The sequence below is a fragment of the Gavia stellata genome, chromosome 13, assembly GCF_030936135.1.
Source record: "Gavia stellata isolate bGavSte3 chromosome 13, bGavSte3.hap2, whole genome shotgun sequence".
NCBI classification, from domain to species: domain Eukaryota; kingdom Metazoa; phylum Chordata; class Aves; order Gaviiformes; family Gaviidae; genus Gavia; species Gavia stellata.
In genome coordinates this window covers 21,939,879-21,964,464 of record NC_082606.1, presented here as the reverse complement: position 1 = coordinate 21,964,464, position 24,586 = coordinate 21,939,879, and the positions used below count along the sequence as shown (strand labels likewise).

At 43.0% G+C, this 24,586-nt stretch overlaps 1 protein-coding gene across 2 annotated transcripts in view; it reads left to right on the top strand.

Moving 5' to 3' along the window:
* The window catches only part of MEGF11 (multiple EGF like domains 11), a 207,028-nt gene that overhangs the window by 166,348 nt on the left and 16,094 nt on the right, over positions 1 to 24,586 (top strand). The window contains exons 13-18 of one of the 2 annotated variants that reach the window (XM_059823857.1): positions 4,281 to 4,409; positions 6,747 to 6,875; positions 7,591 to 7,719; positions 10,221 to 10,349; positions 10,496 to 10,729; positions 17,469 to 17,587. In XM_059823857.1, coding sequence (XP_059679840.1) covers positions 4,281 to 4,409; positions 6,747 to 6,875; positions 7,591 to 7,719; positions 10,221 to 10,349; positions 10,496 to 10,729; positions 17,469 to 17,587 — 869 coding nt within the window. The remainder of the gene's footprint in view (positions 1 to 4,280; positions 4,410 to 6,746; positions 6,876 to 7,590; positions 7,720 to 10,220; positions 10,350 to 10,495; positions 10,730 to 17,468; positions 17,588 to 24,586) is intronic. The other variant, XM_059823858.1, reaches the window with a different exon arrangement.

The following is a 24,586-nucleotide window of genomic DNA, read 5'->3' as shown; positions in this document are numbered from 1 at the left end:
ACTCTTTTTCAGTGGGAGATGTAGATACCAGCTAAGGTAAAGGCCAGCTCAGGTACCCAAGCCCAAATAGCCAGTTAATGCATGGAACCTTATTTACACTGTCTAGGACCCGACTGGGAACAGCTAAAATCATGTGCACCCAAACACAAGTGCAGGAGACAGAAAAATTTGCAATGAGGCGGGGAAAGTGAGTGCATTTTCCCAGGTGAAGAGTAGCTTCAACTCCCCCTAATGTCCGTCACCTTTCTGTACCTTTGGAAGTTAGTCCACTTTTAACCATAGGTTTCATTTTCAGTTTTACCCTAAAAATGCCCGCAAAATCAATAGAGTGTTCCGCAGAGTCTCAGTTATCGCATACCACTGTGGGTATTTTCTACATACAGATTTAAAAGAGATTATCCGCAATGGCTACTGCCCTCATGAAGTCACCATTCCTGTAAAAATTGAACTGACACTTTTTAATGACCTGCTTTTCAGTAAGTTAGAAATTGCAGACAGCACTTATGCAAAACCGTTAAACATAGATTAAGTATAACCATGTTTTCTTTTTCCTGTGCTGTGTAGTCAACTAAACATTATACCAATTAATTTATTAAAATGAACATATTTCAGTGAATTTGTCCATTTTATGTGAAAAGTTAGCTGGATTTCAAAGCGTAAGCAGGGCTAATTATCCTCTTAAGAAAACTATTTCATTTTTGCTCAGATGTTCAGCACTTCTGGTTTTACTTTGAAATGTTGATCTATCCAGCAAATTAATTTTAAAATATTCATGTCCTAATTAAAATCAATTTGTGTTGCAGTTTGTCATAATGAGTTAGCATGTAACTTTATTTTGTAGAAAGAAAAATGCTAATTAATGTTTTCCATTAGAAAAATGTGAAACGAAGATTTCACTTTTGCATTTTCACCTCCTCGTGCCGCCCCTTTTCTGGCAGCGGGAACATTCTTCCATCGGCAGCACGTGCATTCGAGGAGCTGTGCAACCTCGACATTGCACAGGTTCACGTGGTTGCGCTCAGGATTCTGAGCAGCAAACAACTAAGCAGCTGTTTTATGAATATCTTTCACAATCATCTAGCAAGATGGATTGATAATAACTTGTTATCGCTGCTAGAACACACCTGACATCCCACAGGGACTTTTGGAGTCCCACTTCAGAGCTTTTATAGCTAATTAACATCACGATCTGCATTGTGCAATCAGAGTGCTCCTGAACAAAGCGGTATTAGTCCTTACTTTACAGCTTTGTTTAAGAACGTTTGAGACGTTTGAAAAAGTGCTTGTATTTGGATCTCTCACCTTTTCAAGAGAGTCACTGGGTCAATCCACAACCAGGTTACTTAAACTAGTCAGAACAACCATTTGGGCAGGATCGGTTTTGTAATCCTTCTGCGTTGACATTCTGGAGGGCATCACACTATTTCACTGAGACAAGAGGTGCTCACACGGTAGGAACCCCTCTGCTAGCTCTCGCTGTGTGGAACCGAAGCTTTTCTTTTATGAGATATGACCTGTTGCCTTTGTCAGCATCGGCGATTGGATCACAAATCTTTCCCTGATTCATTAGTATTCCGTGTTGCAGTGCAAATCAGCTCCTATTTTAAGGAAGTCTTTTGAGAACTATTTTTTTGTACATATAAAAAATCCAGCCTTCATTTAAGTGTTGTTATCTGTCTCCATCTTAAAGATCCAATAAAAATACTGCATTGAACTGCTCTATATAGAGCATCGGAACTGAATAATGGTGTAGCATGCATGAGAACCTAGGCTGACAGATCATTTTAGTTTTTGCTCTTTCTCTGATACGAGGGCTTTTCTTTCCTTCTCTCTCTTTCTCTTTGTGTCTGTATATTGTTCTTTTCATTGTGTCTGTACATCGTGTTTAGTTTTATCTCTTTTCAGTTAGAGAACTATTCTGTTTAGCACATAATTTGAAAACCAAAACTAACTTTATCCACTCCTACAGATAAGTCTGTAGTATATAGAAATGCATGCAGAAAACAATAGTATGGCCATTCTTCGGTTTCTGCCATAGTAGGAGTAGAGGATGGCATATTGTATAAAGCAAATGAATCACAGCTCAAGATTTCAGTCTGTGGCTGATTCGCAGTCAGGATAGACTGAGGTCACCTGCAGAGACTACATATGAGAAAGTGAGAGTGGCTGAAGTGGTGAAACAGTTGCATAATTCAGGGAGGTGCCTTAATCACTTTTTTGACATCACTATTATTTACCAGCATACAAGTCCAGTTCCATTTGTTACATTCTTTGCAAAGATGGACTGTATGTTTTATCTTGTTTTGAAAATACATCTGTTTTTGTCAGGGAACACAGCCAATAAGAGCACAGAAATTAAACATTTCATTCATTACTGAGCAGAGCTTTCCATCAACTTTACCGTTAAAGATTTCCAATAATTTGGTGGGAGGTTGAAGATCTATGTGTCTATTAGTTTTATGTCACTGTGCTTAGGCTGTTACAAGATGACTCTGAAAAAAATTTAGAGTTTCTTTTCTTCCAACTTCAGGAGTAAGCTAGGTGGACAAGCAGGAATAGATGCCGATTTTGTTAGGATTCTGCACATCTGCTTAACAGCTCTCAGTTGAACATATATATAATCCTTGGAAACCACATTTGCAACCTAATTGAACACTTACTACAGCAAGGGGTACTGGAGAAGAATAGGTGGACAGATGCCAAAAGTCAAGCATGACATTTCAGCAATTGGATATGTGCTTTATTTGTGGGAATAGTCTTCCACCAGACTTATATGGTAAAAATACCTATGGAAGCGGCAGTCTTGCTCCTGGTTTACTCTCCGCTTGCATGATTTGAATCTGTGGGATGCTGGGAGCCTGCCTCCCACCAACACGGCTGAAAGCTGATCTTCAGCAAAGCCTAGTGTATTCAGTAGCAAAGGCACCTTCCTCTCTCACCACTATTTGATCCAGAAGGAATCAGGACAGGCATGAGGTAGGTGCTCTAGCGTACCCAATATTGCAGCACCGCAGGGTGCACAATGCGTTTTGTGGCAGTTGTGGCATAGCAGGAGAAAGGACTACACTCTTCCAGTCTCTTCTTGCAAGCTTACCTGCCATCAGCCATTTCATGGGCACTGGCCTCCTAGGACAATACCTATGGCTAGTATGTCAGGCCATCATACCAGGTGGTAAGGTTTCACAGAACCACAGAATGACAGGGGTTGGAAGGGACCTCTGGGGATCACCTAGTCCAACCCGCCGCCAGAGCATGTTCACCTAGAGCAGGTTGCACAGGAATGTGTCCGGGCGAGTTTTGAATATCTCCAGAGGAGACTCCACAACCTCTCTGGGCAGCCTGTTCCAGTGCTCGGCCACCCTCAGAGTAAAGAAGTTCCTCCTCATGTTCAGGTGGAACTTCCTATGACCAAGTTTGTGCCCGTTACCTCTCATCCTGTCACTGGGCACCACTGAAAAAAGACTGGCCCCATCCTCCTGGCACCCACCCCTTAAGTATTTATAAGCATTGATAAGATCCCCCCCAGTATTCTCTTCTCCAGACTAAAAAGACCCAAGTCCCTCAGCCTTTCCTCATAAGAAAGGTGTTCCAGTCCCCTAATCAAAAGTTTGCAGATTTTGGTTCATTATTACTGTCATTATCAGTCATACAATACAAGGAAGTCAAGTTCTAGTGACAGACCTGAAAGTAGGAGTCCCCATTGCTCTTCATCTTCTTGAGGCTTCTTCACTAGGCTGATATTTAGCCTAAAATGTTCCTTTCCTACTTTTGTTGTTCTTATTGTTGAGGTTATAATCCTCTGAGCCAGCGCAGAACCCTATTTCAGGCTTTGCGCCAAGGGACCCCCTTGGCCAAGTCCCCGGATCAATCCCTTCCAGCCACTTACTTGCGTTCACTACCACTCTTTGAATTCTCCTCAGTTTTACTGTTCTCTTCCTCTCCCAATAACCTCTTTTCTCTGTTTTGTCGCTCCTCTTTTCATCCTTCCATAATGCCCTTCAATAATTGTAATCTTCTAACTAGATTAGATTCATTTTCCAGCAGAAAAATGGATTTTGAGATGATTTTTTGCTGTTGTTTTTATGCCTCGGATGTAAGCAAACAAAATGGACTTGAATACTTTCTGCCTTTTCCTTCTTTCCAGAAGAATTTTGCCCATTTGCCTTCAGGAAAGAAAAATGTTGTAATTACTTTTATCTCTAGTTGCTGAATGTTAAGTCCTATGACTTCCTCATATTCCTTATGAAGAGGCTTCAGTAAACTGCCTTATATTTTCGCAGTCTGTCCCAGTGGAAAATATGGGAAGAACTGTTCCGAGGTCTGTCAGTGCACCGAGAACGGGACGTGCAATCCTATTGATGGATCGTGTCAGTGTTTTCCAGGCTGGATAGGGATGGACTGCTCTCAGAGTAAGCAAAGTGTTATTTTTCCACCTCCACTTTAAAATAACATATTTTCCTGTTTAGTGTTTTCTGAAAGTTAAAGACAGATTCTGGGGAAATCCCTGAAGTATTACAGCAGCCAGTGCCTTACTCTCTTTATCGCTTATTCCTTTTAATTAATCTAAGTTAGCTTTGGCTTGAATTAGTTTCTGCATTTGGAATTTGCAGAAGCTGTTACTAGCTTCTATTACAGGAAAGGGAGGTCACCAGCTCTTATCAGAAAAGAAAGCTCCGTGCTCCCTTTTAATTTCTAGCTGGATTCCCTTTTATTTATTTTTGAAATAATTTTCTTTCAGCTATTACATTAGAAATTATTAACCAGTAAATGTTTTCACGTACCAAGCCCCCAGAATTGAGAAATTAGGCAGCTGAAATATTTCTATTAAGTGTAATTTAATTGTAAAAGTCAATGTGGGCTTGGAGGGATGGAGGATTTCTTCTTGAAAATTGCCCAGGTAGAAGATTGGCATTTGCTGATCCCAAAGTGTCATTTCCTGAGAGCATCCCTTAATTGAAGATAGATCACAGAGGGAAGCAATATCCTATCATTCAGAAATGTTACTTCATATTCAGGATACAACTAGCATATTAGACAGCATTCCAGAGTAAAATATATTAAACTTCAAGTGATAAAGTAGGAATCGGATAAAAACAGACGGCTGTAATTTTGCTTTTATTGTGTGTCTTCCACAGGCAGAATATTGCTGTCACTCAGAAATAGAAAAAAAAAAAAAAAAAAGAAAAAAAGACAGAAAGTTCCACAGATTCCTCATTATATTTAGCCATGTAATTGGGAAATGACTGTTAGTTTCTGTTAACCTTGAAAAAAGATGTTTTTTCTTACAGAGAGAGGCAGGCCAGTTGAGCAGCAACAATTCCCAGTTTAGCAGGCAGAAGGACCTGGCGACAGCTACTTTGTATTTTGGATGAACAAAGCAGGAACCTGACTGTTTCCTCAGTTACCTTCTTGTAAAGAAAGTGTAAATCTCCCATCGTGAACCTGGCCTCACACCAGGCTCCTGTCGGAACCTGGCCTCGCGTACCCGAGTCCGGTACTGAGCTATTTCGGTCAGACCTCCCTCCGCACCAGTTAACCTGGAATGACCGAGAGACGGAGCTGCAAAGGAGATAATTTTAGCTCCAACTCCAGAGCCAGCTCTGGAGACACTAACAGACCCTGCAGCTCTGGCTTACAAAGGCATTGTAAAAGTATTTCTGGTTGCTTATAGCACGAATACTTGAGGCCAAATCCTGTTCAGCTTTACATTGTGTGAGTTCAGTGACCTTTTGTTTGATTTACGTCATGGCAGGGGTTTTTTGCTATTCGTTCTGGCTTTAGAGACGTCTGTCATATGCCAGAAACTTGCATTTATCGTCAGAATTGGAGCCAATGGCATACATGGAAATAGGCACGGTTTCTGTACTTTCAGGTTTCCTGGGAACCATGCCTTATTAATTCATGTCTTTAATAGCAAGCAATGGAAAGTGCTTTTTAAAGCAAAAATATAGATGTTATATTGAAGGGTTATCATTATTTTGGATCTTTTAGTCTGGCCCTAATAACGGTAACTTACTGTATTCTTTTTTGAAGGGAGGCTTAAAATAACTTTTGAAAATGTATTAATATTGTACTTGTTGAAATATAGAATAGACCTGGAGATTTTAATTTCATATTAGCCCCATCAACAAAAGCAATCTGATTTTGTGGATGGGCATTCATACCATAGGAAGTTTTCTTTACATTTTTACGTAATTTGAGTAGCACTCTGTGCTTCAAATGAATGTGGTAATTTTAATAGTTGATTGCATATCAAAAGTAAACCATGAATAGCTGTGCTTTATTATGCAAGAATTCCAGAATATCAAAAAGAAAATTAAATTACCTCCATTTCTTAAAAGCCTGTCTAAATTGTCTTCACAGATAATGCCGGTGAGGCAGGGAGAGTGGCTAGAGCACTTAGAGTAATGCAGTGTCGAGGGTCGCCATTTCAGTGGTTCTTGGTGCACGTATGCAGCAAAGACCTGATCCTGCCACCTGACCGACACGGGGAAGAAATCCCTCGTGCCAGGGCTCGGCAGCGTGGGTGAGGTTGCAGGTTGGCACCTGGGTTTGCAAAGCAATCGTTGGCTTGGAAGAACCGCTCATTGTCAGGGAGTCACTGCAGCAACGCCAAGCTCTGCAATGTGAAGTTCTGCCTTTGCTGGTGTCTCACAGGTTCTCCCTTTATCGTTGTTCCTCCGCGGCACTAACCCAGTGTCATTGCTTTTTTTTTGTCAGCTGACAAATCTTTTTTATTTTCATAGCTTGTCCCACTGGTTTTTGGGGCCCTGATTGCTTTCATTCATGCAACTGCCACAACGGAGCAATGTGCAGCCCTTACGATGGAGAATGTAGATGTACTCATGGTTGGACGGGGCTCTACTGCACTCAGCGTAAGCCTTTCAGAGACACTGTTGTGCCAGGGAATCTGTCAAAGTATGTGCTGCTACCTCGTGTCTCTTCCAAGTATTGCAGTCTTCCCTGTTAAACCACCTGCTTCATACTTGTCATAACTTCACATCACCCCGAAGACAATAGTCCTGAAGCTTTTCGAGGTTTTTTATGCCTTTGGCACTCGATAAAGGAGGGACCGATCATTGAGATTCTTGATTCATTGTCAGAATTTGCACAGTCTGTGTCCCTGCTTGTTAAAGCCCCTGTGTATGTGGTCTGATTTAGGAAAATGTTTTGAGATTTCTCACCCTACTAGTGCCAAATTATCAGCACTGTATGAAAGAGGAGATCAAATTCTGGTGAGCCTTTTAAGAAGGCTCTTTCACTTGCAAGTAGTTGGTTGATCTCTGGCCTTCTAGAGAGTTTCTGTTCAGCCATCTTCTTTCCCTTCTTGAAAACGTAGCTTGTATAGATGGGTCAAGTTTTCATTCTTCTGAAACACTTAAGAGGCAATTCTGTAAGATACGAGAAACACTACTTCAAGAAAATTGGCTGTCGTAGTATCTCTGCATTTAGATGATCAAATAAATGTTATTAAATATACAGAGGCTGAAAATCCATAGATTTATAGGCCTACATATTTTGTGCTGATAACACATCTGAGTTTGTGTTTCAGCTTATTTCTTAGTCTTTCCCTATTCTGATTCCTGAAAGGTTGCCCAGCTGCTTTTTATGGAAAAAACTGTGCCAATGTTTGTCAGTGTCAGAACGGCGCGGACTGTGACCACATCACCGGCCAGTGCACGTGCAGGACTGGATTTACAGGCAAACAATGTGAGCAAAGTAAGTAGTAACATGACTTCATTTTTCTGTTTCTCCGGGGGCGGGGAGTGTATTTCAGAATTCTTTGCAGAAATAGGCTCTTAAATGAGGTGTTGATGTCAGCAAGGCAGTAACCCCAGGCACCTTATACAATCCATAGGGAGAAGAAGGCATCTCTGGAAAGCTGGACAGTCTGTTTGAGCATAAAGAAATATAGTGAATCCTCTGGAAATTAGCTCTTTCCATTCCCAGCCTAAAGTTAGGTGAGATAAAAGCAAGTCCCTGCACTCAGTGCTGACTGGATGTAGCCTTCCCGAACAACTTGTACCTAATTAATGGAAAAACACAAGCTGCACCATGCCTTGCTAACGTTGTTGAGAGCAGCAGCACCAGGTTTCCTAGGCACGAAGGAAGACAGAAGGGTTCAAAGAAAGAAGCCCTTTCAGCTCTCTGCCTTCCAAGGAGTATTGGGGCTTTCTTGCATAAGTTGTGCTATAGATGCGGACCAAATAAAGATTGATCTTTAAAATGAAAAAAGATCAAGGAAAAAAAAGTTGCTGGCCATTTTTGGAAGGATCAGTGTTTAACTTGAGTAGTGAGCAAGTGTTTAACAATGAACTTCAATTACCTTGCAAGGGTACTGGCATATCTTACTGTAATTGTTGTCAATGTCTTGCTGGCATATTTAGCACGCCGTGCCAAATGGCTTCTTTTAAGAACAAAGAATTAGGGTAGTGGAAACTGTATGTGCTCTAGTTGAATAATTACTTGTTTCTCCAGTATAGTAAATCAAAATAAAATTCTCACACACTTACTTGGATTCTAAATGCAGGGTGAAATCTGTGTCACCTTACCAAGGCATTAATTCCACAAGGTTTCGTTCCTTTTTCTGGCAGTAAGGTAATACAATAACATTCCTGCTAGATTGGCAAGTGAAAGCTTCTTAACTGTAGCTTACTACATGGATCTTTATGAAAGTATTTGTACATATAACTAAATTCATGAACATCTTATCTTTTTTGCACGTACTTGCATTCAGCAAAGCATGTATCTCAGGACCCAATTTGCATGCTCGTGTGGGCATTACATATGGTACCACTGTAACTCTGTAAGTGGCCAACTTACTGTGAATTTGTGTACACCCTTAACTGCAACCATAAATAAAACAGGAAACTGAAAAGTTCCACAGTAGAACTGCAGATTTTATACAAGAAGCTACATTTATAATTTGACTTCCGTACAAAGCCTGAGGCTTTCTTTTCTATCCAAATGATGCTGTATTTGTTTATTTGTTTTTCTACTATTTAATCTAAAAATATCTCTTCATTAAGACTCCTTCCTTCCCAAAATTCTGCTGAATGGGCAGTCACACCGCATTGCAGATGAAATGCCTGAATGCAGATACCGTTTCTGTGGTGCAGTCCAAAAACATAGGCCTTATTCATTTTAAGTAGTCTATAGGTTAATATCAGAATGAGCATTAATTGTAATAACTTTATTTTTCCTTCTTTGGGGACCTGCAGAGATAGATACAACTTTAATACGCCCTGCCAATCGTTATACAGATACTGGCTACTGTTCATTACTTAATACTAAATTTTGGCTACTAGAAGTTACTTAGAGACTGGCATTGGGAAGCTATCGTCATGCCATGCAAAACATTTGCAGTGACACACAAGAAGTCACATCTTAAAACAAACAATATATATTCTAAAGAATCATAGCAAGTGTGCATGCATTCAATAATGCGTCTTCTCCATAGAAATAAGTAGGATGTGACAGAAGTTGTTTCTTTCAATTTATTATTGAATAGTGCCTCAAGAAGTATCGTAAGCTGCCTACAGCTTTATTGTAATAGCCCATCATGGTAATTGTATGAATAAATTTCTCAGCTGGACATTCAATCATTTTGTCTTTGATAGAAATACAAAGACAGGACAGAAATTCCTTCTATATTAGGAATCCTAATACAGAAGCAGAGGAAATCAAACCATTCAGATACTCAATTCTGTAATTCCACCTACAATGTTATATTCATCTTCTAGCACTAGTAGGGTTAAGTATGAAAGCATGTGGGATTTGTTTGGTAAAAGTCTATTGTGTTCATGTAAAGGTGCATTAAAACTTTTCTTTGCAGCTACCCCCATGAAAAAAAATATGCAGAGCTGGCGGAGAATGCCGTGCTCTTTCAAGATGTTGTCTACAGCTTCTGAGCTCATGCCCTGTTAAATTCTGTATACTTATAATATGTACCAAGCCTTTTAAAGTCTCTGTACGTATGATTGGTTTCATCCTTGTGAAGTCTTGTATGACTTTTCCAGGAAGATACAGCTTAATAAGTAATACTCCAAATTGTACGTGAAATATATTTATCTCCTGCTTTAGAACAATAATAATAATCTAGGGCATTATCCCAGAGACACTGAAGCCAGAGAGACTCTTCTGAATTTTCCATGGCAAGCGTTTCATCCATTCCCAAAAAAAGTAGAATTCGTTCCAATCTTTTTTCTTTGACTTCCCAGAGTGCTCACCAGGAACATTTGGTTATGGTTGCAAACAACTCTGCGAATGCATGAATAATGCTACATGTGACCATGTCACAGGTACTTGCTACTGCAGTCCAGGCTTCAAAGGAATCCGATGTGATCAAGGTACAGTGAAATTCTACCTGTAAAACATCTCTCTCTCTCTTTCACTCTCTCTCCCCCTCCAATGATGTACTTGCTTTAAAAAACCAGTATTTCAAAAATGAAATGCACAATTCAATTTACAGTGTGTTATGAATTACTTTTAACAGCCGCTCTTATGATGGAAGAATTAAACCCCTATACTAAAATTAGCCCTGCTCTTGGATCAGAGAGGCACTCAGTGGGAGCAATCATTGGAATTATTATTCTCCTTCTAATTATTATGGTCTTGCTGGCACTCTTTGTGTGGTATCGACGGAAACAGAAGGAGAAGGGCCATGACATGCCAAGTGTATCTTATACTCCAGCCATGAGGATGACTAATACAGATTACTCACTTTCTGGTAAGGGTCTTTTTATGTTAATCAAATAGAGACTCGTATTCCTGTATGTTGGGGAAATATAAGCTTCTGTGATGTTTAACATGCGTTATTGAGCCTCAAAAATAATGACACTTCTGTTCTTCCCCTGAATACCATGATCTTTTAACACTTAACAGGGACAGGAAAGCAAATAAAACTGATTTAAGCTGCTTTGTATATGAAAGTTTACTTAACACGATACAGGATATACCTAGGCAAAAAATATGCTGCATGGAATACATCAACTCCGTTTCTTTAAATAGGCTGCATTCCTATTGCAGTGCAGAGAAGTTTTCCCTTTGTGAAGCCTTCCGAAGAAGACTTTTTGTGCTTGAGGAATGGGATTGACTGGGTCAATCATAAGGTTTTATTTTTGACTACGTTGCAGTTCGTGATTTGAGGCGTCCTTTTCGTTGTCACTTTCTTCTGTGCGCAGACCAATCCCCGTCGTCTAGACAGCTGGTGTGAATTTTCTTCACAGGAGCTGATGAAAGCAGGAGAGAGGAAGAGGAAGGCTCTTTAAGATCAAACTGACATCACATTTCTTGCTTCTATCTTCTGCTACTGCTATGGAGGACAGCTTTTCTTGACAGATTGGCTAAACTTTGGAGGATGTGATCTCCTTTCTAATGCTGTCGTTCTTCTTCATTCCTCTGTGGCCAATATCAGATAGGATGCCAGACAGGACATGTCTCTAGTGGGGATCTCCTTGGGGTTTGCTGCCCTCTGACTGCACTTCGCTTCTTCACCTCCTTTTAAATGGCTGAAACTGTAAGTCCAAGTAAACACAAGCTCCTGAAACAGGCAGAGGTTGGCCTAGCAGCTCTGCTTTCCCTGTCCTGCATTGCCTTTTTCTTTCTGCTTTCTAGTCTAGACGCACGAGGCCCAGCCACTTGTTGCTGGCTCCGACTTGGCGTCTGTGCTGTCTTGGGGTGGCATGGCTGGAAGCTTCGTTCTGGACTTCCCTGCCCAGGATGCACCTGGAAGGAGCCTCTCCCACCGAGCCAGCGATGTTACTGCCTGGCTACAGCTGGGACTTTATCAAGGAGCTTCTGACACGGCACCATGCCTTCAGCCCTCGTATCACGCAATGCAGTGCTCCTCATATCAGAGTTTCCTGCAATGGCATATCACACATCAGGGGCTGTCTGCTGAACACCATTGCCTAAACTCATATTTAGACCATTCAGGCCTATCCTAGAGCATTCCTTCTTCTGATAGCTGCAAGATGGGGAAAAAAATCAGCCTTGGGCCTCCTCCCATTGCCTCATTTTTGAAGTCTAGCTTTGCAGGCCCTTGCTTAAGCTGCCCATTTGGGTAAGAAATTTATGAAAATGTTGCCAGAGAGGGCTCATCCGATCCTTGGCTAGTTGCCAGCACAGTTTGGCCTGAAGTTTGTCTTTTCAACATCATCTGAAGAGCCAGACCATGAACACACAAAAGACAACTGTCGCACATCTCAGCAGCAGTGAGGCTCCCAGTTCTGAGAGAGCAGATCACAGCCGCTGGCATGGAAAAATGTTCTGAACTTTTCAGCGATCTGTTTCTTTCATATTGGCACTTTATCCATTTATTTACAAAGCCTGCTATACCTCATTTATTTATGTGCTTTTCTTGTTAATGTATGTGTAACCCAGCATGCTTAAGAGGCACAACTGAGAAATTTCAAAATAATGAGAGGAATATTGCTGAGGTTGGGAGTTCCTGACTGGAGCAATTGAGCTTCTTCTTTCAGACAAGGGAACAAAAATCCCTCGGTTGTTTTTTCTCCATATTTTACCATGAATGGAGACTTCCCAGTCAACCCACTGGCATCCCAGTCTGACACTCTGCAAGAAGTTCGAAAAAGGGCTAATGCTGAGAAAGGACACTCTCATCCGTTGAAGTTAACACAGGCAGATGACTTTCCTCCTCAGCCGCGGACAGAATGCCATTGCGTTTGAAGACATTGGTAGCCCAGGACTGTCCTTGCAGGTTATGTCTCTGTGGGCATTGCACCTCCCTATACAATGCTCTTCACTTCCCTTTCAGGTGCAGCCACCTATCCCAGAGCTCCTGATGTCACATGATCCTGAAGTACTTGAGGAAAAAAAATATTTGGAGGACGGCTGAATTCCTGAGTACATCATAAATATCTGAGGGATCACATCCTTCAGCTGCATTGAACCTTCTGGTCCTTGTCAATGACAGTGAATTTAATTTTTGCCCTCGTGGCATTGCTGCGCTGTGTCAGCTCAGTTTGTAAAAAACCTGAAGTACCATGTCCTTGCACTCCCGAACAGCACCAAGTCAGTGGGCTTGGATGGGCTTCTCTAGAAAGAAACTGGATAATGTTTCCTTCCTGTTCATCTCAGTCAGTGATGGGGATGCAGAGACTGGGCCTTTTCTTTATTCTTTCTTTCTTTGTGCAGTCCGTCTCAGTCAGTGATGGGGATGCAGAGACTGAGCCTTTTCTTTATTCTTTCTTTCTTTGTGCAGTCCTTGTAGAAATAAATTTTATCGCTCAGGAAGCTGCAGCTGGGTGGGGTCAGCCATCTCTTTCTGAGGAACACAAGAACAGTTTTCTTCCTGCCTCCCCCTTGAAAAACTCTGCTAGCTGAGCTTGCAGAGGAAGACTAAGAAGCTAGAAATCACAGCGCTCCATCTTCATCTCATTATTGTCTCAGGTTCTTCATCTCAAATTGTCCGCAGGTATCAGCATTTTTTCAAGTTTTGGTCTTTGTTTTAGAAGGGCACTTACAAATTCTAGACAAGGGCTTCTGAAAGCTCCCTGCCAAATGCTGACTGTCCTCCAGTACATTCTCCTACTGAAACTTTCCGCCCCTCAGTAACCTTCCCAGCTTTGGCCTTACCAATGCTGTTCTCAGCCTTTCACTTCCATGGAGCAGAAAGACAGCAAAAGGTGCTGACGTGCTTCTTCCCCAGCAGAAAATGGGGAGATGGATACTGAGACAAGATGGCAGATAAGAAATAGAGACTCATAGCATGGCTGGATGGCAGGGTGTGCATTTGTGCGTTGCAGAGGACGCTGAAGGACAGTAGCAGTATTACATAGTAGGTTCTATGTAACAGATCTAGGTAACAGGGATCTCAACCTTCACCTGGAGTTTTGTATGTGGATTAAGGGCAGAATACTATGCAGATGTACTTGTGCAATTAATATAATCCCACATAAACCCATGGACTTCAGCAGGAAGTCCGCCTGAACAATGACTGCAGTATCCAGCCCTACAGGGGTCGTAAATTATGGCTAACCTGAATCACCACTGTTGTTATTTTGCTTGTTTACTCTTGTTAGGGTAGTGGTGGTGGTGTTTCTGAATAGAGACACATATGCAGATCCCTAGCTCCTGGAGGCAGTCATTTCTTCCAGCACATTAATTATTTCTGGAGGATGTTTTTAGTCTTTATGTTTTCAGCTCTTCTGATGCTGATAATCCGTGCTTATGTGTGAGAAAGATTATAAGGAAGGGGAACCCCCTGGGCAGCCCTTAGGCTCCTTTGCATTTGTGGATGAAGGATGTGGCAGCAAAACACACACTCTGCCCAGCAGCCAGTGGGAAAGAAAACCACCCATGCTGGGAGAGCTTAACCACAAGACTTTCCCAAATAAGCCTGAAATCAAAATGGTGCTCCCCAGCATGAGAATGATACATTGCATCCAACAAAGGATTTTAAAGTGCAGGTTGTTTAATGCAAGGAGATGGAGACAGAAGGGAAAACTATGCGGTAGTGCTGGAGAGCAGCAGAGATTTCTTTTCAGGACTTTCACAAAGACTTGGTTATGGGTTGAAGTGATGCTTGAGGTCTTATTAAGGTCTTAACAAACTTTCTGGTATGAGTGAATCCTATGCTGAGAGCCAAAACCTAAGCACAGCTCGGTACAAATAGAGCATCATGGATCCTGCAGCCCAGATAAGACATTTACAGAAATGATCTGCAGATGATGTGTAGTAGGAGGTGGCAGAGTGAACCCTCCTGCTTGGAGTTTTCATCCACCCCACTGACACTCTGTATGGGCGGAGAAGATCCACACAAAAAGAAGAAGAAAACACTTCCATTTTGTAGCTTGAGATATCTGGGTTTGTATTTACTGCAGAGTGCTTCCTTAGTCCCTTTTTTCATGGCTGGCCTCGTGCCCCGTTTCCACGCTACACTGTCCTGCTGCCGCTGCAGGATGGGGACCGGTGCTCTTTGTGTCACCTCACAGCCCTGGCTCGGAGCAGCAGCTCAGTCTTTCAAGTGACAGAGCGTTCTGGCCTTCATCCAGACCTCACGGGTCTTCCACTGGAGCACAGCCTTAGGCTTGAGGGGCTCACGGCAGGACCCAGCCATCACGGATCCCTTCACAGGACTCATCTCCCCATGTTTACATTAACATAACCTTTGGGGTTTTTTTGTTTTGTTTTAATTTAAATCATTCCCTTTCTTTTAGGCATTTAAGTCTTTATCTACTAATCTACTCTTCAGAGCAGAATAAAATTCTCATCTTTGGGAAGAGAGGGGTTTTTGTGGGTTGTGTTGATTTTTTTTAACTGGGATAGCATTAGATTTGAATTTGATGTATTTCCAGCCAGCAGTTATAAGAGCTTCATGAATAAATGTGTAGAAAATGGACTGTGCTATCAAGGTAAATCAGCCTGGGTGGGTACTTAAGTATCGATCAAATGGAACTGTGTGGAAGGAGTAATTCTGAGTATATGCTGCTGCATGCAATGAAGGAAGAAAAGATTTTTGGTGATGCAGACTTTTGTGCGAGCTCAGATTCATTAATTCAGCACTGTGCTAAGCAGTAGGGCAGTCTGGTAGACTTTTCCTTCGGCTCATTTCAAGTGCACGAAACAAGCTACGGCCAGATAAGCTGGGTGTGAACTTGTAATGTGTCAGCTGGCTCACAGTAACCGTCGGTATGTGCCCTCTTATCTCGCAGCAAAGGCAGTGGACTGTGCCTCTTCTTTGAGCTGGTCCTTCTCGCCCACAGCTGAGCAAGGGCACGACAGATAAGGGAAGGCGAAAGGCAGAGCTGAGAGCTGGTGTGACTCAGCCATCAACACTCACCTACAAAGCAGAAGGACATGGATTCAAGTGGCTATATTTAACTGGGACTGCAGGTTGTGAGAAGGGTGGGTGGACGGATGGGCTCTGCTCCCCTAGTGAGCAGCTTCAAGGCTGTATGTGAGCAGCTGTGTTTGTGATGGGCATACACTGATCGCTGTCTTTGGGTTCCAGCCCCAGTTCTCATTTGCAGACCTCCAGAGGTATCTGTTTCTCATTAATTCTATCGCAAATATCACAGAGTTATAGTTAGGGGAGATGGCAAAGTCCCGGCAGCCTGGCTGCGGGGCTGGGCAGTGGCTAGCTGGAAGAAGTTAAATACAACGACTTCAGTCCTGGAATCACATCCTGATCTGAGATACTTTGTTAGCAAAATAGCTAGAACTAAAAAGCTCTGCACTTGCTACAAAATAGAGCTGACCTCAAAAACTGCTGTGCGTGTTTCAGCAGAAAATAAACGCTCGGTCAGATATGCATGTGCGTGTGCAGTTTCCTCTCTCAGCTGCGTGCCACAGCGCTTATGTAACAGACGCCCTGCAGATAAACCCATTTATTTGAAACAGGATATTTTGCAGTAAATTAAGCTAAATCTAGATCTCCACAAGATGTCAGCAAAGCAAAGTGCATGTTCCCAGGAATGCAGACGCAGAGGGCAAGGAGAGGCAGCTGATGGTGACTGGGTACCCCCTCCGGCAGCCAGTGCCAGCCAGGTCCATGCCCTTCCTCACCCATCTGCTGCCAACCTTCGTTAAAGGTCTCCGGTGACGGGGACAAGCAGCCACCCCAGCACTTCATTACCCTTCCCATGTGAAGGTGTTTCCTATAACTGACCTTTCTGCCTACAGTTTAAGCCCATGGTTTATTAAAACCCATTCATTTACATCTTACAGGGCTTGGCTGTTTAAATGTTGCTGTTTCAGTTTAAATTTTTCATCCTTTCTTCTGATGGTACTTTGAAATATTTACCAATTTGTTATTAAGCTGGAATCGGACTGGGATTGATGTTTTCATTAGAACTGCCAGTATAAATATGATGCCTTTCTTGGTAAATTATTTTGTTTGGTAAACATGTTCCTAAGTTAAAGTGAGGAAATAGATAAAATGTCTCTAAGCATAACAATGTAACTGCCCAAGTTTGCCTTTCAGTGCTGCAGCTTTCTTTTTTTCCTAAGCCTTTGCACAAAAAGCTATGTAAAATGTTTTGGACTCCTTGGTATGGTTATAGCACCTTGATTTCTAACACTAACTGCCTTTTTTGTAACCAAAAAGTTTTAATTAATTGTTTCATAACAACAAGGGTTATTCTCATCAGTAGCTCTTCCATGTGTTTAAACTAAGGAAGAAACTGTGTCGCAGACCATGCGTTTCCCGAGTTTTGCATTTCTTCCCTCACCTGCAAAGCAGCTGGACTGTCAGGAATTGCTTTTTTAAGATCTTCAAAAAGATAACACTGTATTAATTAAATATTTTGCTTTTTTATATTATATTTAATGCTAATAGTCAAGAGCTTCGCACCATGATAATGCAGGATAGATTGCATCTGCAGATGTTTTGTAACACACGGTTAACAAAGTTTTCTAATCTGGATCATCTCTAGCATGTTTTCAGTTTCTTAAGAATCGTTATGGCTTCCAAAGTATTTTGTGATGACTTGTTTTCTTCCCAGATATATCTCAAGGTAGCGGCAGTGTACATTGTTTTTCCAATCCAAGCTACCACACTCTCTCATGTGGTGTGACTTCACGCTTCTTTACCAGTAATCTGGATGGAAACAGCTCCAGTAAGGTAGATATTATCCCACCCCACTGTAGCGATGTTCTTATCAGTTCAAGGAAATCAACCAAAGCAATGCCTGTTGGATCCTGTTGTCTGCCAGCATTATTTAAAAATCCAGTGTAGCAGCTCCTGACACCGTAGCTCTAACAGACACAAAAGGGTCTGCCCGCCCCTGTGCGTATCTTCATCTCTGTGTATGGTAACTGGAGTTTCAGCACATGCCTGTCTGGGTCAACAAGGCTTGGTGTCTAAGCAACTATAAGGTATGTTCGCTTCTCAGAAAAGATAAATAACTGGATAATTGTCATTTTCCATTAATATAACAAAAGTAAATCAATGAAGCATTAAGTCAATAATCTAACTTGGCTATATCATTGTTTCCCAGATCAGTAGACACACAAATTTCCTGCTGACACAGACAAGCGGATAGATGCAAGAAGGTATCTAGGGTGCTTCTGAGCACAGTTCTCGTCCAGGGGCACTCTGAGAGCTCTGCTGTTGCTTAGGGCTCTCCAGCAGAGCTATTCCGACTGTACTGCTCGAACATCCTGGAGTACCTTACTTATCACCTGTCGCTGTTGATTCCCTAGGACCATTCACGGACTACACCATTACTCAATTCACCACTTTAGCAATACATTTAGATATGGTAAATGGTAAGACAGCTCTTCCTCTAGAGCCTTCATAAGTCAAGGCAGGGCAAAGGGTAGGGAGCAGAGGAAAAAGGAAATGCAATTGATTTCATCAGGGCTGTCAGCTTTAAAAATGGTGGTACTTGCAGGCTGTGTCACCTTAATCCAAATGTAGCTCTGCCAACTAGAAAGCCACGAGAACAAGATTAATGCAAAACTGACACTATTCTATGAGACAGGGTATGCAAAAATATTTCTACATATGCTCCTGTAAGTCATTTCTTGGTTATTAAAAGAAAATCTCATTAAAATGTAATAAAAAGGCTGGCTCCAGAGATTTCTCAGAGAAAAGTTTAGACAGATGTGTAAATATGTTTTCCGATGTAGATGGTCCCCTTGCATCATGCATTTTTGCTCCCCAAATTGAAATTGCAAACGCTCATAATGTCAAATTTAGGATGAGTGTGGGTCTGGACCACTAATCCTATTGCAGTAATTTAAATGAATCCAGAAAAGGTCAAAGCAAGCACCTATCTTGATTTCCCAGCCTGCAGTGCCATCTTGTCACAGAGCTACTTCAAACATTAAGCTGCCAAAACCATTTAAAAACCAAGTGATGGATTTGGACTAGCCTGGAAGCTGTTTGCCTTGCTGTAGTACCGGCTATCAGTAGTCGGTCAGCAGGTTGTCCTGATATTCCAGAAAGAAAAAACAATGGAACAGGTATTTTCAGGGCATTTATCAAAATATATGGCCTGATATTTCCTTTAGATCTCCCACCATCTTACTTATTCATGAGAATGCTTTGCGGTACTGAATAGCTGAGGATGGCCAAAAATACACTGCTTCTAAGCGGTTCTCCAGCCAAGTAAGACAAAAGAGCATATAAAGCCCCTAATGGCTGCCTTAACGAGTTTCATTTCCAAATCAGTTTGTCTGGTGCCATTCCCACTTTCTGCAGGGAAATGTGCACAAGTTGTACTTGGAGGATTCATTTCTTTATAGTGCCAGCTGGGGTCACAAAGGTACCGGCGCAGATGCAAAATGGAAAAAAAAAAAAATGGCAGAGGAATCTCTGAACTGCTGAGCCAGAGCCCTGGATGTATTATCCTGTGCTCAGAGGAGATCATGCCTTGAGGCGATGGACTGGAGCCATTCCTCTATCCCTTCTTTCAGAGCGGCAGCTTGGGCAAAGGTACAAAGACAGGGCAACGGGGAGATGCAGCCCTGCTCCAGTTTGAGAAGGCTTTCTCTCTCGTGTGCTTGTCCTCTTCTCTCTCTCTGTGTCTTATTTTGCCTTTTCTCTCCTATTCCCTTGGTGTTCTCTCCATTCTATTATCTTTCCTGTTTCCTCCCATATCCGTTTTCCTATTCCCTTTTCTCACCCAGCCATACATGTATTCTTTCTATTTTCCTTCCTGCTGTCTCTGCTTTCCTCTCCCAGCCCTGTGCCGGCTCAGCAAGGGTCAGCCTGGCTGCAGGGCACCGAGCACGGCTGTCCTGCGCTGTTGGCTGCGTTTGCTGACCCTGCTGCTGTTATCAGCGCACACGGTGGGTATTTCACTAGGCAAGCGAGGTACGTGGGGATGGTTGATAGCAGAAGCTAAACAGTCCAGCACCGCACTGAGGACCGCGGTTTATGAGACAAGTCTGTCTTCCCAGGAAGGGATCGGTGCCAAGTCTTCCCGCATCACTTCTAGGACCGGGGGAAGGTATCTCACCTCCTCATTTCCCCTCTGCCTGGCAGAAAAGGACCTGGGGGTGTTGGTCAACAGCGGCTGGATATGAGCCAGCAGTGTGCCCAGGTGGCCAAGAAGGCCAACGGCATCCTGGCCTGTATCAGAAATGGTGTGGGCAGCGGGAGCAGGGAGGGGATCGTGCCCCTGTACTCAGCGCTGGTGAGGCCGCACCTCGAATGCTGTGTTCAGGTTTGGGCCCCTCACTACAAGAAGGACATTGAGGTGCTGGAGCGTGTCCAGAGAAGGGCGACGGAGCTGGTGAGGGGTCTGGAGCACAAGTCTGATGAGGAGCGGCTGAGGGAGCTGGGGGTGTTCAGTCTGGAGAAGAGGAGGGTCAGAGGAGACCTCATCGCTCTCTACAACTGCCTGAAAGGGGGTTGTGGGGAGGTGGGTGTTGGTCTCTTCTCCCAAGTGACAAGTGACAGGACAAGAGGGAATGGCCTCAAGTTGCACCAGGGGAGGTTCAGGCTGGATATTAGGAAAAATGTCTTTACCAAGAGAGCGGTGAAGCACTGGCAGAGGCTGCCCAGGGAGGTGGTGGAGTCACCATCCCTGGAGGGGTTCAAGGAACGTGTGGCCGTGGCACTGCGGGACATGGTTTAGTGGGCATGGGGGGGTTGGGGTGGTGGTTGGACGTGATGGTCTTACAGGTCTTTTCCAACCATAGTGATTCTGTGACATTTGGCCACTGCTTAGGACCCCACGCATGTCCCAAAGGAAAAAAACTTTGAAGTTGCTGAGAGACAAGTCCGAGTGGAGGCATTAAAATCCTCCTGGTGTATACAGGACTGGTTAGTTGTGCTAGTGGAGCGCTCGGACTGGAACACGTGCAGGCAAAAGCAAGTGGGAGGATAAGGGGGAGCATACGAGAAGAGACTAAAAAAAGCCTTGGCTTCTTTTATCTAGCAAAATGAATGCTGAGAGGGAGTATGATTGCCATCTATAAATACAACGAGGTAAACACTAGGAGGGAGAAGAGCTATTTAAGTTAGATGACAGAGCTGGCACAAGAACAAATGAGGATGAACTGGCCATGAATGCATCGAAGCTGGAAATTAGATTTCCAACATCAGATCAGTGAGATTTTGGAATAGGTTCCCAGTGAGACTAATGGGACAAAGAAATCTGATTACTGTTAAAATGGAGCTTGATCAGCTATCTAAGTGATTATGTGCCTGGGTGTTTGCAGTAAAAGGTGGCTGGACTCAGGGACTCAGTGATCGAAGCCCTTCCAGTCCTGTGTCCCTAAAGCCTGCTCCGGCTGCCAGCAGGACTTGGTAGGGCTGAGCTGTGTCTCTGAGCAAGGGCCAGGAGAATGGCTCTGCATCGCTGGGGTTAAGGAGGAGGCAGAGGCTCCTGCATCTCAGCGCAAGTTCTTAACTACCAGCACCTTGCTACAAGTGAATGCTCTTCCCATGTGAGTGAACTTGCAAAGTCAGCTCGGCTGAAATGCTGACCCCGCTGAAGTCAATAGATATTTTACTATTAGCTTAAGCAAAGCTGAAATTTGACCTTTGCCTATTAGCTCCTACAAGTAGGTATGGCCTTTGTTCTTATGACATGTGCAGCAGCAAATAATAACGATGCTGCAAGTTACCAAGGAGTACCGTACATGAACTCAAGTGAAATTGTGCCACAGAATTACTGCACCAAAATTTTCCGAAGCAGATAAATAGAGATAGATACACACTTACCTCCATACCTGTGTCTTCACATCAGGGCCCTTATTGCTTGAGTTAGAGACGAGATTTCAAACACTGAAGACCTATTTTGCTCAGAGGACATTTGGTGGGACCATTCACAGCAGCACTCTCAGTGCTTCAATGCCAGCTGTATATTTGAGTCTTTGAATTGTGCAGGAATGTAGGAATATATCTCCCTTTTACAAAAGGCTGCAAAAGTGTGTGAAAAATACCCTGTGTAAAGCATGAGGCTGCCACAGTGGTATGTCACGAGCAAATGGATTCTCACCTTGCACTTTTGCAGAGTTCTTAATTCCACCCTCACTCCTTACCAAAGGAGAACAGCATCCCAGCTAGAGCCCAGGTGTTGCTGGTTTCTACAGACACCGTAAAAATCAATTGCTATTAGATGTCCTGAATTTTTAAAGCCAGCAGATTCACATCTATTAAAGGAAGTTCTAAATTCTACCAAAGGCTTCACATAAAATTAGAAACTACAAAACAGAGGTCACTGGAAACTGTCTGACTGGATGCCACCCAGCTAATAAAAAGTCATTCAAGTACAGAAAGCATCATTAAAGTATCTTTGACTAAAACTTGCCCAAGAAAAAGGAAGGCTGCAAACACAGAATCGCTGCAGAGTGTTCAGGATGGCCATCTGAAACTGAGAAACACAGGCTTGGACCATGGAAACCTGAAGTCAATAGTCAGGGAAGTTAATGGCAAAACTCTTACCAATTGCTATCTTGGAGGATAAAGGTATGATGGAGTTCCTGCCAGCGCTTATTTGCCTAATCACCACGGACTTCTTAGAAAACCTGAGCATTGACAAATGGCATGTTGGTGATCAACTTGCCACTATGATCTATCCAGCTATTTCAGATGGGCAGACAATGACTTTGCTTTACTCATGCTAGTAGCTCATTGATCTTAAAGGAAAAGTTGCCAGTTATGAGGTAGTTTTAACCAAATTGCTAAAATTACAAGCTAGGATTTTTAGTGGATAAATTTACTATGAAATATTTTTTCCTCCAGAAAAGCAATTTTGCTTCACACTGAAAATTGAAGTATCGTCTATCTTTTAAAAAAAAAAAGTTAACAAATTATAGCATGTTAAGAAATGATAGTAGCACAAAGAGACAGCTATAATCACATTTCTTCATAATTACTGCATTCTGAAAAACTTAGAAATGTCCCCAAATCATTTCATTAAAAAAAAATCAATTCTAGCCCATAGCTCTTCATGCCAAATTTTAGGTTTGTGAGCTGATTTATAAATCCTGCAAAAATGCAGCTTTTAATAGAAACTCAAAGACTTTAATAAATGTGATCTAAGTGGTGCAGCTGGATTGAAAATCAGCATTCGTGTTATAGCTGCAAGTTTTGAAACGAAGAAAAAAGCCGTGGGCTCCGCTGATGAAAGCTGACAGTGCCGTTAGTGGGGCTGCGCTGATTTACACGGGCCGAGCATAGGGCCAGGAATGTCACCTTCCTTCCTCTGTGACCACATTACAAACCAATCTGCTTTTCATCACCTTACCGTTGCTTATTTGCTCTGACTGCCCCATCCGTCCATACCATGTATCTGCTCTCAGTGTTTATGTTCCCAGTTTTGGGGGAGTACAAGGAGCTGCTGAATGATAAAGAAATGACTCCGGCGTTGTCAACTGGGAGATGCCAGATGCACAGCCCGTGCCAGAAGCAAGAATGTGCAGTCACAGCCGCTGCTCTCGGGCAATGATTGCTCTAGAAATATTGCAGGCAACCGGCTTTATCAACTTTCTCTCTGCTCTGGGCATGTCCTTGAGGAGAGTGGCTGGTGCAAAGGTGCCTAATGAGCTGATGACACATGGTACCTTAGCGGGAATATATAGAGACAGAAAATGAGAAGGAACAGGACAAGGCATTAGATACAGCTATCACTGCACTGCTGGTGCTGTCTGATGTGAGATTCATGGACTGTGGGGCCACAAGGGACCGTTGTGATCATCTGGCTCCACTTCCCGCACAGCGCAGGGCACAGAACCGCCCTGAATTAATGCCTCTTTCAAGGTCAGTGCTGGTGGCTCAGCAGCAGGAGCTCTTTCAACCAGAGCCTGGCTTTCAGATGGATTTGAAATGGGCTCCTTTCAAAGCCAGTGTGCTGGCATTAATCTATCTTTGTGTGCGTGCCTGCGTGCGTGTGTGTATACTTACATGCATATATATATATTTATATATATATATACACACACACCTGAATCTTCCTTCCAGGCTGGAGGTCAGCCCATTTGGAGCACAATTACATGCTTTGCAAATGCTGAAACCTAGTTGCATAAAATCTTCAGCTGAATAACTCTAAAAATACTGTGTAGTTGCTTGTAGAAAGACCCAACATTTTCTGTGTGCGTGTGTGTGCGCGCTGACATGCGTGTGCGTGCTCAGCCTTTTCTATCCGTGGTGTCTCCTGTGTCTCTGTGCGGTGCTCACACCATGGTTTCTCCTGTGTCTGTTTAAGCCAGGGCAGATCACATTTGGTGTAAAACCACGTCAGACCACTTTCTGCATCCTGAATCAATGGAATTCAATCAGCAGAATTCAGTCAATGAGGGCAAAGCTTTGCCTCTGGTTGTTACAAATCTTCACCCAAATGAAACCCAGTTTCTGCGATCAGATAAAACCTTCTAAATGTCAATGTGCAGTTTGTAATATATAGTGTAGTTGTCCTACATGTGGTGCTCCTGGTAGAAAGCAGTATTTGCAGGTGCTTTCCCTAGAGATAAGGGAGAGGCTGCAGAGCTCTGCAGCTTTATCCTCAGTGACCCAGCTTTGGGGGAGCTCACAGAACGGCTGGCTGGGAGGATCCTGCTGGCCCCCGTTGCCCTATTTATAGAGCAACATTCGCTGGAGGAGATGTCCTGACCCTAAGCCCTCCCCAGTGTGGTCACTACCCAAACCAAGGGGCAGAGGAGCTGC